The sequence below is a fragment of the Oncorhynchus nerka genome, linkage group LG27, assembly GCF_034236695.1.
Source record: "Oncorhynchus nerka isolate Pitt River linkage group LG27, Oner_Uvic_2.0, whole genome shotgun sequence".
NCBI classification, from domain to species: domain Eukaryota; kingdom Metazoa; phylum Chordata; class Actinopteri; order Salmoniformes; family Salmonidae; genus Oncorhynchus; species Oncorhynchus nerka.
Window position 1 is genome coordinate 64,907,591 of NC_088422.1, and position 15,587 is coordinate 64,923,177.

At 41.9% G+C, this 15,587-nt stretch overlaps 1 protein-coding gene across 2 annotated transcripts; it reads right to left on the reverse strand.

The window, feature by feature from the left end:
- Positions 1-494: 494 nt before the first annotated feature.
- On the reverse strand, positions 495-15,238 carry LOC115112143 (cytoplasmic dynein 1 light intermediate chain 2-like). Of its 2 annotated transcripts, none has more exons than XM_029638972.2 (13): positions 15,101-15,238; positions 14,242-14,315; positions 13,949-14,065; positions 13,556-13,786; positions 10,163-10,329; positions 7,551-7,644; positions 7,284-7,419; positions 6,160-6,271; positions 5,994-6,053; positions 5,387-5,431; positions 5,120-5,237; positions 4,382-4,510; positions 495-3,750 (listed from the first exon to the last, which is right to left on the reverse strand). In XM_029638972.2, exons 1-13 carry the CDS (start codon positions 15,193-15,195, stop codon positions 3,734-3,736), a joined length of 1,395 nt encoding a protein of 464 aa, XP_029494832.1. In that variant the 5' UTR covers positions 15,196-15,238; the 3' UTR covers positions 495-3,733. The 2 variants fall into 2 exon arrangements, with proteins under 2 accessions (XP_029494832.1, XP_029494831.1); XM_029638971.2 differs by having other exon boundaries at positions 495-3,755; positions 15,101-15,235.
- Positions 15,239-15,587: the final 349 nt, after the last annotated feature.

Consider the following 15,587-nt stretch of genomic DNA (forward strand, 5'->3'; position numbering starts at 1 on the left):
GTAAGTAATGTCTACTAAAAGTGATGACAGACATTTAAACATAAAAAATAAAAACTGATCACTATCATCTGTTCAGCTCCAAAGTTTACTTTGGGTGGGTTCAGTTGTAGGGCAAGGACAAATAAATCGCACTTAAGTGTCCTACTGTCCTTGTGTCTGGAAAAACACTGCACTGCCATCTCATGGTCAAGGTCATGAGAAATCCTAAGTACTTCAGAGTACTGACCCTGACAATCACTTGTTCACAAGGGAAAAGTAAGTAGGGTGATATTCTTATTTCACTTCCACTTATAGTCCATTCACATGCTACTCAGTGACAACTGGTAGGTTGAGGGGTTTGATAAAATGACTACCTAATATGTACCCAATGGTGTCACTTCTAGAATCCACACTGAATACCAGTAAATTAAACAGTGAAACAGAGCAATATTCAATGTGGATTTTACTTGCCACCTACACACAGTATCATGATTTGAGACAAAGGGATACAAAAGTAGTCTGGATTCTTTGTTTTATTGAAAGCCAGAACTGACAGACACTTTTCCTTATCTTTGTCGGCACAAAAAGCGAGATACCACATGGCTGCATACTGCATCATGTTAAAGCATACAATCACACTCATTTGAATATGTCCAGGGCACAAACACAGTACTCCATGTGGTTAAAAGGTGTTTATATCCTGAATAAAATGGACTTGTAAGCAAAAGCTTAAAAATCTCCTATAGGTGTATATTTTCAAGGGCTGAAGGAATAGCACTAAGATGATGTATAGAGCAGTCGCTTTTAACTTAGGCTTGAAAAATATGTTACAATATTTGTTTTTCATTCAATCTTGGGGATATCCAATCATCAAAAACTTGCAATTTGGAAATCAAGCAGAGTGAGTACTTTTCCTTGATGTACTAGCCAAACATACAGATTTCTGTTTGGCTAATGCTGATGTTTAGTAACTATGTGGAGACAAACATCAGAGAAGTGAACGAGTTCATGAATTTCTAGGCTGTTACCACCCTAAAAGATATCTATCCTATATAATTTAAGCAAAGTAAGTAAGGCTTGCAAACAGAAACCATTGTTGTGCAGAAAAAAATAGAACAGAATAATACTGAGACGCTCTGCAATGAGCAGGTGTGACAGAAATACACCTGAAAAACTAAAGAGCATTGACATGCATTTTAGATGTGGAATTCTTAAAAACCTCCATAAAGGTTGATGTTTAAAAGTCTGGAGCAGATTTGACTGCCAGGGCCATGTTCGTTATACTGCTAATCCCCAACATATTAACGCAATATTAAGTGCGTCATACTTGTAATTCATCAATACACGTTCTAAGCCGGCAGGAAGAAGAGTATGCATTCTCTAGTTTAAACAATAACATCTGGGGGTTCATTACAGCTCTCTAAATGAAAATGCTTATTTCAACATAAGGAAATACTCCTGGGTGTCCCAATATTGTGCTTGAATTTCAGAAACTGAACTTAAGATGCACATTTCTGCCCAATGAATATAAGCGCTTCATTTTGATACAATCAAAATCCAGCCCATTCTCATCTTATTCTTACTACAGATTGGTTCATGCAAAATAAAGTAGACTGCACACCTCTTGGTCTTGTGATCCCCCAAGAGCAAAATAAAACCGTGTTAGCATGGCAACTCAAGTAGGGGTTATGTACACGGACCACCTTAGAATGTACTTTGGAATGATGGGTGTTCTATGCAGGGCCAGGGGGGGGGATGGTCACCTGGAAATCAAATGAGACTATTTACACACACCAATTGCGGCATCTTTGGTTCCAGGTTCCAATTCTATGTAGTTTCCGTTGTTTTAAAAGCCAAGTAGCTGCTCTTACAGTTTATTAAATCCATGTTACAATTGCTGATCTGCAAATTAACCATAGCTAGACTGTATGTAGATTTGAAGGTGATCATTTAGTTATTTCATTGTGATTAATCAAATAATCTTACGATTTTTACAAATAATTTGATATGGTACAGTATTAGATTGGATGTAATTGTTCAAAAGTTTACAAAAAACATTGGCAGAACTAGGACAATTTAAAAACCTACAAGGACACAAGCAAAGGCTGATAATATTGACTAAGATCTACACTGAGTGAAGGCAGGGTGCACAGATGGACAAATTGTGAACTGTGTGTACACTGAAGGCAAAAAGCAAACATTGTAAATGGGCACTGAAGATCACACAAAAGATCTGTGGACAATGCAATTTCCTACTGGGCCACGATTTCTACACCAACATCATGTAGAAATCGGGAATGTTTAACCTGACCTGCCATATAGCTTGTATAAAACATTTGAAACTGAAAAAGAACAGAGCTAAATTTCCTTCTTAAGGATAACCCATTTCATTAAATCCGTAGTAATTGATTTCCAAATGCTTTGGCCGCACAAGTGAGTGGTTTAAACCACGCAAGTGTTCATCTGGGGGACACAAACTCTAAACTTGTGGTTACTTCTAAAAATCTGCATCTAGATACCTTTACAGTTTATAAAATGAAAGGCATTCTCATTATTGCTCAAGTGAACAATGTCATCTAGGCCACAGAAGTAAGCTACATTTCTTTTGAAACCTTATGCAAAGACCAGACTTGTTATACAAAAAAATAAATTACTTGAATGACCGAACTGGACAACATTTTACCGTTGGTGCTACAGTGCATTTCCTCTTTAAGCAGACAAGCAGCTCTACTATGACACAAACAGTTACTGAGCCAGGCACTTGGGAGTTATAGTAGGAAAGATGCTGCCCCCAAAACACCTCTAGGCAAAAGAGCATTCCTTGCAAACTCTACACTTGCCAATCCCAACAGTGCTCAATTTATCCCAGACATTTCTTCATAATTTTGTAAAATAATTGCATTTTGTACAAAATAAAACCAAAGCTTGAATTGCAATTTCGCTGATATTTACAGAATCCTTAAAGATGACTAGATGGACCTGTCATTTTGTAGGCAGATGCCACTGTTTGTTTTCAGCTATCTGTATTTGTCACATTAGTGTCATGACGTCAGTGGAGTTTAACATGTTATGAGATATAGCTATCTAAACCCTTTTCTAATCAAAAAGTGCAGAAAAAAATAAAATAATGATTTTTTTATATATAAATACATCAGTATCATATCTAACCTTTTTTACATACTACATACACTTGCAAGTATTTCATTTTTTTAATGAATATATTTAGGGTTTAATTGTTCTTATCACAACTGCTTTCCTTCCATAATATTAGCTGAACAAGAGGCCACAGCACTTTTCCACTCTTTAAGCTTGTGAGAGATGGTGTATCCCCTAGCTAACTGAGGGCTCGCAGACCAGGGGATATGGCTGCCTCCCAAGGAGTGTGCACGCATTACTTAACCCGACATCCCTTGCAAAAAAAACATTACAATTGAAGTAATAAGGATAGATACAGCCAAGTCTTCAACTTCCTCCTTCTCCAAACCTCCACCTTTCGTTCTTTCTCCATATTACCAAAATAACCAATATATCTGATAGCATCTCAAACTCATTTGGCAAAACTACTGTCTGTTGACTGATATACACATTGGGAATTTGGTCTTATTTAGTTTTTTTTATGCTTGTGTGTTGGTTTTCCAGTATTTGCAGTGGACAATGCTGTTGTTGCGTTCACACTTCGTTCTCTGTTGGTGTGTTGTTAGCTGTAACCATGGAGTCCGGTTTGCGAGTCATTCTATCCAACTCTGCCTGGACGTCAGTCAAAACCGGCTTCTGCCCTTGGAAAATAAAAGAGAGAACAGAAAGTAATCTCCTGTAGCTTCTGTGCCTGTACTAGAAATGGACTGTTATGGCCAGGCCAGCAAGCGGATGAAAACTGACGAGATGTGGTCCCATGCTAAATGACTTCAGTTGCATCACGTGACAGGTGCACGCACACATGCAAAACCAATCCTGAGACATTAAAACACATTCCATGCATATTCTTTCAGTTATGTCATTAGCTGCACAAGGCCATTAGGACACAAGGCCATGCAAGTATGCTGAGATAAAGGGTTAATACAACTTCATAATGAATGAACAAACAAAAACGAGAGAAATAAGCAGTGAGCCGTGGTATGTGCTTGGTGTCATTTGGGGTGGTTGTGTGACATTTTGCAGCTAGAGAATGACACATTGGTAACAGCTGTGGTGTCCCATGCATACAGGCCTTTCACTAGTTCCTCCAGTGGCAGAGGAGTTTAGTGGAACTCTTTCTCTCCTCTAGGACCTGCCAAGAAGTCCCTCTCTTTCAGGCTCTAGGGGTAAACCTCCAGACAACAGCATGGCCCAAAGGCAACAAGAGGCAGTTAAACCAGAGAGAAGCCAGTGACAGCCTGGAGGGCCAGGCCAGAGGAGGCCATACCTGTTTTCTTGACAGATCCTGGAGATCCTGCTCCTGCAGCTCCGGTGCCTGGACTCCCAGGGGACCCAGTCTTTTTACTCAAAAGGCTGTTAAAGAAGTTGGCCAGCACTCCCTCATTTGCTGCTGCTCCTGAGACACAAACAAATGAGTCAAGCAGAACCATGATATTTAAATGAGAGATCTCTCTTCCATACAATTCAGACACGTAACATTTATTACTGTATGATCATGATATTCATAATTTCGTCATAAAAAAACATTAGTGCACATACAGGATCATACTTTAACTGGAACACCATTTACATAATTCAATGCACATGCATTCCTAGAGGATTAACTGTCCGTTTTTGTAGTGTATCCAAATCCTTTCCTCTCCACATGGCCTTACCAACAGCAACCAACAACAGGGTGGGGGTTGCAGGTCTCAAATAAATTTGGTTTAATTTAAGCGGATCTATTCACGCTGGCATGCACAGTTCCCCCACTGAGCTTAATGGAGAAAATGTCAATATTTCTCCCCAAGCAAGACCAGCGGAGGGAGGTGTGCAGGAATCTATTGTTAATGGAATTATTTCATTAGCTACCTCAGGGGGGCAGTGGTTAGACAGCAGTCACACACTTCCAACACCCAAAAGAAGTGTTGCCCAAATGACTGCCAGTTCTCATACAACAGTTTCAATGACACTCTGTAAAAACACAAATAAAGGTTGTGCAGTAAGTTCCAGTGGTCCAACTTACCCTTCATGTTGGGGTCAGGTTTCTTGACCGCGGTCATTGGCGAGACGCTGGCCACATTGGTACAGCCTGTACGGCCAGTGGGTCGAGGAGAGCCAGAAGCAGTCCGTCCAGGAGATTCCTGAAACACAGACAGAAGACAAAGAGCGGAGTAGTGAGGCAATTAAAATTAATCACGGCTCCTAGTGATTAAATAATTGTCATCCAACACGCATGTTAAGAAAATGTGGCAATGAAAAGAAAAAAAGTGGTTGATGTTATCACACTTACTGTTGCTCCTCTTGTTGGTGTGGCCGGCTGCTTGGCCAGCAAAGACTTAAGAACAGACAAAAAAAAAAAATGGTGAGACAATATTTTATTTTCACATTTTTCCTGAAATAATTTGGCCCATAGAATTCTGCATTTGTATCTTATATTTTCCAACCCCCATAACATTCCCAGAAACACTTTTTTACATCACAGATTATGGGCATAGTAGAAACAAACATTGTATGGATGGATACAGGTAGCTGGACCTTACAGGGACTGACTAAAGCCCACTACAAAGAGGAAGTGCGCTTCGCCCTGAGGCAACCACGTGATCTCTCAGAAACAACACCCTTTCAACCAATTACGCTAAAGCACTGGGAGTTCTCAGGCATCTGATTGGCCCGTGAGGAAGTGCAGAATAGGAACCCCAGGCTTTGAAGCCTGGGAAAGGCTAATAAAATTAAACTGGCTCCACTATCCACAATCCCAGCTTTGAACAAAACCAATTATTTTTTTCTCAACTCACTACCATCTAGTGTGCATCTTTAGAAGAGGAGATAACATGAAATTGCAAACATGAAAGGAATTCCAGAACTGTGTGATCTAGAATGTAAACAAATACACATACCTGTTGCTTCATAAGGAAAACCTGCTCGTCCTCTGCGTTTACCTCCTTATCATGAACCAGCTAAAAAGATAAGACATGAATGTCAAACCAAGGGAGATGCATAAGGAACATTAGTAAAATTCCAAAAGTCCAAGACATGTAATCTGTAGAAGTCTCATGATCATACCTTCCGTACTGGAGGCTTCATGATGAAGTCTTCAAAGGGGTCTTCAGGTCTCACCGTTGTGAAATTTTCATGCAAAATTGCAATCTTCTTCTCATTGTCCCATCCAGATGGACTAGGAAAAGAAAACAGTTTTGTTTGGTACTCGAGCAATGACAAATAGTTTGTTACAATAACTTTCAAAGGCAATACAGTGCACATTCATATAACTTCAGAAATGTCCACCAGTTAAAAGCCTAGCTTTTAATGGCGTTGGGCCAGTAACTGAAAGTTAGCTGGTTCGAATCTCTGAGCCAACTAGGTGAAAAATCTGTCAATGTGCCCTTGAGCAAAGCACTTAACCCTAATTGCTACTGTAACTCACTCTAGATAAGCGTGTCTGCTAAATCAGTGGTTCCCAAACTGTGGAGGGGTGCGAGGGGTTGGCAGGGGGGGACGCAATGCCCCCCCCCCTCCAATTTAAAAAAAAACTTTTATAAATGTTTGAACTCAGTCCAGCTTTAAGCTTACTCTTGAAAGTTGTAATAGTAGAATGCACAAGGTGAATTTCAATTGGGTAGTACATCATCAATTACTTTTGTCATGTTAGTTATTGCATATCTTAGAGATATTTATAATTGTCAGAAATGTCCAGATCAACTAGCCCATGTCAGGCAACATTCTTTTAATTAGTTTTTTTTTATCCCAAAGATGGTTGTAATTTTTTTGTCACTAAAATATCACGAATACACATTACATTGGCAAAATGTATAGAATTGCAAAAAAAAATTGCTTTAAAAACAGCAAAATGTTCTTTGCACCACATAAAAAAAATGTGTCGAACTGCAGGAAATAAGCTTTGAACCTACAACATTTTCTCCACCAACAAGAGGGGTGTGGAATGTTTGTGTCATAAACAGTGCTTGTGACCATATAGACATTGGGTGCGCAAGGTGTTCCCCAATGCTGGAAGGGGGGCCCCCCCGAGTGAAAAAGTTTGGAAACCCCTATGCTAAATGACAAATGTTTAAAAATGTAGATCTTTTTATTTTTGAGGAAATGAAAGGGCAAATCACAAGATGGAAATTTATGATTTCATATAGTCTTGTTACCCCAATATGTGGGCACCTAACAAAGCATTCACTTACATTAAAATAGCATCCTTCTCCACCACTAAGGCAGGCGTGGTGAACTGGAAGTCGTATATTTTGTGCACTATGTATTTATAGAGGAGGTCCAGGTTCTTCTCCTCTTTGACGGATGTGTAAATCAAGGCAGCTCCATCTGTCAGGTGGGGTTAAGGAACATGCAGAGACATGATAGGGCACAAAATTAAATAGAACACATAAAATTGTATATCCATGGTGGGGCCGATCATTCTAAGGGTGAGTGTTGTGTTTGAGTAGAAAGGATACACTGTAAGCAGAATTGTCGGATGTGGGACTGGATGAAGTCGAAGTGCTCCTCTCTGAAGTCGTGCTCCTTCTCTAAAACACTGACTGCATCACACTGTGGAGAGAGACATTGTTATAACACATTACATTGCCATAATTATATTTGAAATGTCTCTATTCCTTTTAAACTTGTGAGTGTAATGTTCACTGTTAATTTTTTATTCCACTTTGTTTATCTATTTCACTTGCTTCGGCAAATGTAAACATATGTTTCCCATGCCAATAAATCCCTTTGAATTGAACTGAAAGAGAGATCGCGAGAAAGAGTGAAGTACACAACAACAACTGGAGCAAGAAAACCATACCCTCCTGCAGAACATAAAAATGACTTTGCTCACTTCGCCATGCCTCCCTTTCAGTCTCAGCCACGACCCTCCCTCACTTCCGCTCTCCTCCCCTCCACTCGCTTGCAAGTTCCCCTCCTCCCTCCCTCTAGGAAGGAGCAGTAAAATCCTGCAGGCAGGCACCACCCTGTCTCTCACACACAGATAAACTTCCCCACAGTGACCACAAGATGGTAACCTTGACAACAGGGCTAACTGGCTGAGCATGACTCAGGGAATGCCAGGCTAGCTACTTCCTGAAAAAAAAAATGGCAGTAGTAAAGACAGCAGGCCTGGTTAAATATGCAGTAGCCCATCATTAAATATGCATACCCAAGTGCAACAATCTTTGGGACTTATAGGAATATTTTGCGATTTTAGCAATGATGTTCTTTATCTACTTCCCCAGAGTCAGATGAACTAGTGGATACCCTTTTTATGTCTCTGTGTCCAGACTGAAGGATGTTTGAGGTAGTTTTGCGAGCCAATGCTAACTAGCATTAGCACAATGACTGAAAGTCTATGGTATCTGCAAGCATGCTTAATAATGTAACCTGTGTATCTGTGTCACCGAGTAAACTGGCATTCACATTCCTTATAGCTCTGTAAACTGCAGCAGTTAGTGAGAACTATACATTGCACTCAATCTGTCAATCAAAATCAATGACATAATGGATTTAGAAAATGCAGCAAATGGCCTCCCGAATGGCACAGCGGTCTAAGGCACTGCATCGCAGTATTGCAGCGTCACTAATGCCTGGGGTTTGATCCCAAGCTGTGTCACAACCGGCCATGACCGGGAGCCCCATAGGGTGGTGCATAATTGGCCCAGCGTCGTCCGGGATAGAAGAAGGTTTGGGGCCTCCCGGGTGGCGCAGTGGTTAAGGGCGCTGTACTGCAGCGCCAGCTGTGCCACCAGAGACTCTGGGTTCACGCCCAGGCTCTGACATAATCGGCCGCGGCCGGGAGGTCCGTGGGGCAACGCACAATTGGCCTAGCATCGTCCGGGTTAGGGAGGGTTTGGCCGGTAGGGATATCCTTGTCTCATCGCGCACCAGCGACTCCTGTGGCGGGCCGGGCGCAGTGCGCGCTAACCAAGGTTTCCAGGTGCACAGTGTTTCCTCCGACACATTGGTGCGGCTGGCTTCCGGGTTGGATGCGCGCTGTGTTAAGAAGCAGTGCGGCTTGGTTGGGTTGTGTATCGGAGGACGCATGACTTTCAACCAACCGAGCCCGTTTGGGAGTTGTAGCGAAGATAGTAGCTACTAAACAATTGGATACCACGAAATTGGGGAGAAAAAGGGGTAAAATTCAACAACAAAAAAGGTTTGGCCGGGAGGGGATTTACTTGGCTCATCGCACTCTAGCGACTCCTTGTGGCAGGCCAGGCACCAGCAGGCTGACTTCTGTCATCAGTTGAACAGCGTTTTCTCCGACACGTTGGTGCGGCTAGCTTCTGGGTTAAACGAGCGGGTGTTAAGAAGCGCGGTTTGACGGGTCATGTTTAGGAGCACGCATGTCTCGACCTTCATCTCTCCTGAGCCCGTTAAGGAGTTACAGGGATGAGACAAGATCGTAATATTATAAAATTGGGGAGAAAAAGGGGGTAAAATTCCAAAAACTAAAAATGTAATCAAAAGAAAATACAGCAAATAGTCTGAAAATATGGAACAGCAGTTTCTTCGAAGACATAGCACACTTCAAATCCGCAAATTCCCTATGTATAGCGCCTGAAGAGAGGACACTTCACTAATGCTCTGAGTATATTCAACAAACTGTACTAAAGACCAATATTAATTCCCCAGGAGTGAAATAACCATTTTCTCCCTAAAGGTAGAAGAGAAACAGAAAAACAGTGAGCAGTGAAAATAACACATTCACTAGTCCTCGTCATAACTAGCATGTGAAGTGCTGACGACTGACAACAGTGTGTTCTTTTAAAGCAGCCATTTGCCAGAAGCTCATGGACAAGGAATAATGTGGTGCTTTCATGGGCTGAATATGCTGCCTCACGGGCAACACTAAAAACCAGCAACCCAAGACAGGGGATGATCAGGCACCAACCATGAAATGGACTGCCAGAGTGGAGAGTCAACGGTGTACTAGTTAGTAGTGGGCCCGTGGGGAATCTGAGGCTCAGTGTAATTTAAAATCTTTTAGTACGAAAATTGGCTATTCATTTCAATACTGGTGCCTAAAAATGGAAGGCTACTTCTTTCAGGTACCTGTATTCAACCAGCCTCAACTTACCTTTGTGCAAACTATTAGCACTGGAATGCCCAAGTTGTGTGTGAGAACGTTTTCCCCGAGCGGTAGCACCACGCCCTCGTCTTCCCCCCCTGCAGGGGGAGCCCGTCTCTGGGGAGAGGCTGGGTCGGCTCCCTCCGGCTCTGTGTACTCCTGGAAGGCCTTCACCACTGTGGGGCAGACAGGGGATGGCCGCATTGGTTAGGCCATTCGCAATGAACCTTCTTCATTTGGAGGATCAATAATCTTTACAAGATTTAAACACAGGTGGTATAGAGAGCATATATTTTCTTCTGATTGAAAAAAAGCATGCAGGACAGCATCACAATTGGGTACTCCATAACTAGGGCCCTGAGTTTTTAAAGACCGAGTAACAAGAAATTGAGAAAAAAAAATGTAGTCCCCATTCTTAACAGATGATGTTGAGTTTCTGCTTTCCTGTCCTGTAGGCTATGTAGGGAAGGACTGGGGTCTTACCCTTGGCTATCAAGGCACTCAGCCCCTCACACTCCCTGTTCTCCGGACCCAACCATTCTCACTGAACTACAGAACTCGCTGCACCAGGTCTGTAGAGATGTGAGCTTATCGGACAGCAACTCCTCTCCTGCCTGCTCCACTACCAGACTGGAAAATAACTCCCACTGTGTTTTACACACAAATAACTAACCGTCTGCTGTAGTCAAGCAGACAACAACCCATCCATCATTTATATATTCATGCCCCTATGTGCTGTCGACTCCACCTCAACAGAATATCAAAATTATCATTAGCTTCTCCTAGACTTGCTACAGGACGCAACCCCAGAGACTGTAGATATGTAAACAAGTGCAAAAGCTTTTAGTACAACTTGCTAATATATTTACACTCCAAAGAGCTTTTCTAACATGATTAGTAAGATAATGATGGATGCATATATTGCTACAGCAAAACACAAAGGCTAGGTCTATTTTGGTATAAAGCAGAAGAATAACTCCCAATGGGGCACTGCTGCAGGCAGCTGTGTTGGCAGTCTGTCCCCTGTATGAATCCCAGCACAGCAGCACTGAGTAGTGGTCTGGGAAGGCTGTTCCCCTTCCTCAGGAACCTGAGGAATGTGGTTACGGCTGACCCTGAGAGCCAGTGTTGCTACAGGACTGTCCTCCACCAGGAACAAAACAGAACAACCCTTAGGGTGCTGGGCTGCCTGGCCTCGGCCCTGTGATGTAAACTCCAGCTGATTGGGAGCAGGGATGGGATCAGACTGCCTGTTCAGGCGCTGATCTGTGCCAGCTAAAGCTGCAGGGGGCCAGCAGAGCCTGGACACAACAGTTTCAACTAACAAAGACAAACCAAAAGATACAAATGTGCAATTTCCCTAGTGTAACACTATGGCATTTAGACTATTGGACAAACAATTTTCTCCAAAGAACTCAAATAACTGGTTGTACAAAAAGAAAAATGCCCCCCTCACATGGTTTTCCTTGAATAACATTCTTAGGCAGGCACTTCTCAGCCATTGAGCCATGTTTTTTGTCCTTGGATATTTTGGTAGACTGTCTTGGTGGGAGTGACATACATAGTTATGGCCTACATTTCTTACATAACCCGGCTGAGCGGCAAAACGTCTTTACTGAGGTAAAAACAGTAAAGTGCCTGTCAGAAAGGTGCAGTGGTCACACTTCTAGCCTTTATCTGTAGTTATAAATCAGACACCACTTTAAATCAGAAGGACAGAGAGACAAGAGCGTGACTCATCCATCGTTCGACTTTGCCCACTTAACCATTCTAGTACAAACATAGGTGGGGCCAAATTGCTTTACAGTAAGCATTAGCCTTGATAAAACTTTATGAACAATGTGAAGCATAACTCTCTTTTTCCTGCACGACCCTTCAGCTTAATGGCCTGTAATGCAGAAACATAAGAGAGATATTACTGAATTCTGATAATGACAGTTGTGAATAGAACAACTGTTGATCTGTGTTATTTCAGTGCATGATACAGCAAGGAATGGTTCTGCTACAGAACACCATCAAGCCGCTCCAGTTTCAACTGAGCCAGAACGTCCTGCCCACTCGATATCCCTTCTATGCTTAGACTCACTCTGGTGTCAGAAGAAACCATGATGCAACACTGCTGTAAGAGCGCCTGGACCTGGACACCAGCCATCCCTCCTCCCTTTGGATATGTCGGACTAGTCTGGCATGTGCAGTGATGACATCATTACTGACATCCTGAAAGATGAGCACTGTCTGGATGATATGCTACTCTGCTAGGTTAGAAAGCTGGAACTGCTTGTGGGTGGGCATGTATTCAACAAAAGAGTTTGACAGGGAGCATATGCCAGCCTGGCTACCTGTGTTGGATATCAGCAAACACCATTCGCCAAAATTAGGCCTACACTATTGAACAAAGTTACATTTATTTACTAGTACAACACAATCCACAATGGAGAAAAAAAGGCTTGACTCCTATGCAAATGCTTTCCTCCCTATATTGAGAAAGGCAAACCAAGTCTTCATCTACCAAAATAATGTAATTTAGCCTCCAGTATAGATTCAGCTAATCACAGATTGGTCCAGTAGAAGCATTCAGGTTATGCAAAATATTTACAATATTTGCCATAGAATGCAGTAATGTGCTACCTTACCTGAAAGTTTTTTTTGCCTTCAGAAACATCATCCTTTTGCCACTTCCCCTTCCACACATTTCAGTTTGTCAACAGTTAGGCCTAGTGGTTCTCCAGTCACAAAACTGACACTTAAATCCAGAGAGGTCATAGGCCTACGGTGGATTGATGACAAAAACAATGGTGAACCTATCTACTAGGTCTATATGTGCACATTAAGCATGGCATTAGTTTAGTTTTGATTGCAAAATCAAACCAATCTCGAAAGCATCTCCAAGTAGAGTAACTTTTTTTTCCCAGTGCACAAAAGAGCACTTCATGATCATATCTAAAATTATCAGGAGGGAGCACTCAGTATAAGACAGTGATCAAGAGAGCAGGCTTTGGTCATCATGACTGAACACAGCTGATAATCATGGGCCTTTCTGATGACCTAGAAACTACCATGACCATTTGTAATTGTATACTTCAGTGTCTGATATTTCTACTGCTGTTCCCTTTAGTTTAAATGAAAAACCAGCCAGCATCCAACTGTAGCCTAAATCTGTTGTGTAAGCATCCATCTCATTGGCTCTGTCTGGGATGTTCACTATGCTGCAGACACTTGCCAAACAAAACCATGTCATCAGCTCCACGCATCTCACAACATAAAAGACAGCAATTATCATCACCTATACTGTCGGACTGCCAAACAAACACAGTTCAATGTTAGGACTGGCCTTGGACAATCAACCCCACAGACACTTTGTCGCAGCAGCCAAGGTGAAGTAGATGATTCAGCACTACTTACTCCTCTGCTCCATCTCTCTCATCTCCTCCGGCGGGATCTTGAGCTTATCCACATGATCACGCAGCACGCTGGCCCACTTCTGGAGCGACTCCATGATGGTCCAGGGTCTTGACATGTCTGCCACAAACACTGCCAAGCTGTCGTTCAGCGACTCTGCTGTCACTGCAAACTTTAGCAGGCCTTTGTGATATAAATCCCCATCCAGGATCCACACGTTACAGCGTGTAAGGTCTGCAAAAATTCAGAGATGTACAGTCATGCAAAAAATAAAAAATAAATTCATTTTTATTTAACCAGGTAGGCCAGTTGAGAACAAGTTCTCATTTACAACTAGGAACATGTAGCCTAACCCATGTACACTTGTATTTTTTGCCACTGAAACAGGGAACATACCATCTATGTCCTCATCGTGGACATTCAGATACAGATACTCCAGGCCTCTTCCTTTCTTATTGTGCTCTGCTCCTTGGAGTTTTGCCATAATCGTTGTCTTTCCTGACCCATCCTCACCTGAAACATTTCCGCAGAAATGGAAATGTTATTATCATGTTATTTTTATGATTTGGTTTATTTGACTGAAAACATGTATTATTATTTGTATAACATTATATGCAACCTCTCCTGAAAATATGCTACTTCTCCCTTTCGGTGTGATTAAAAGTAAAACGCCATGGATGTACACTTACCAAACACCAATATGTTCTTCCCAGATGGCAACTTAGAACTTGAACGTGTTGAAACCTCACTGAGAATTGAAGTCCTGAAGGGAATAACAATGAAATTAGTTTGCTTGCTAGTTATCACATGATGAAATTAAGTAGCCTAGGCCTAACACATAGCCTACTGGTAGGTGTCTGTCTGCCCACCAAGACCGTTAGCTAGCTAACACTTGTTATGATAATTAGCCTACCTTGTCAAATGAGCTTTTGAGTGTCAGCATCAACTTGCAAGGTGTCAAGTCACCCAGGTAACGTGAGTCAGCTGTCACCGAGCATAGCTAGCTAGCTATATCGTTTCTTAATTTTGTATATTTCATTATATAAAATAAGTTTGACTGGCTTGGCAATATTAAAACATAGCTACTTATGCAAGTGTAGCCATAACTATCAAGGACCAACAACTATTCTATGGCTTCGGGTCAAGCTGGAAAGTACGCGAGTTAACGTTAGCTAGCTACTGTACATTATTTGGTCCTGCACAATCAGACGACAATAACTTGGCTAATTAGCTAGTTACTATAACGCGCCTGTTAGTAAGATTGATATAGTGTGAATATTGGTTAGTCTGCCTAGTTATCTATAAGTTTTGCTCGTTTGTTATTGTAACTGGTTAGTTATGTAGCTACACTAACTAGCTAAAGCGAAGTTGTTGTAGCCTAGCTTACGTTTGCTATTGTAACTACGAGTTAGCAAGTTAACTGTTTTGAAGGCATCCGGGACCGTTGATGAGGGCACCCAGCAGTGACAAAGCACATTAAACAAGTTAGTAAAAAGCTTATCCATTACAGAAAATAGCACATTGTAAATCACGAGTACTTGAACTTGCCATAGGTTTTGTCCTTCCTCGTCTTCGTTGCTATTTTCCATATTGTCGCCTGCCCCGGCTGCGCCCAGGAGCTTCTTCTCCAGAACGGGAGCCATCTTCTTTCTACTGCCACAAAGAGAGAGGCGCGACTTGGGCGCCCTAGAACCTTGTCAAAACTGTGTGAACGCGATTTACACCGCAACAAATCCCGGAACGCGGCTCATCTTTGATGGTGCAAAATCTATAGTTTAACAACACAGAGAAGTAGGATACCTACCACATTTTGCTATCAATCAAGCACCCGATACAGACAATGGGTCAAAGCTGATGATAACTTATGGTGATAATAGCTCACTCCTTTTTCTGTGGACCAAAAAATACTGAAAAAAAATCTAAAGTGGGCTAGTGTACAATATTGTGCGCATACTAAACCGAGTGCATCTACTTAACTGTAGGTTTCAGACAGCCTCCTCCCAAAACTACATCTGATTATATCATCATGATTTAA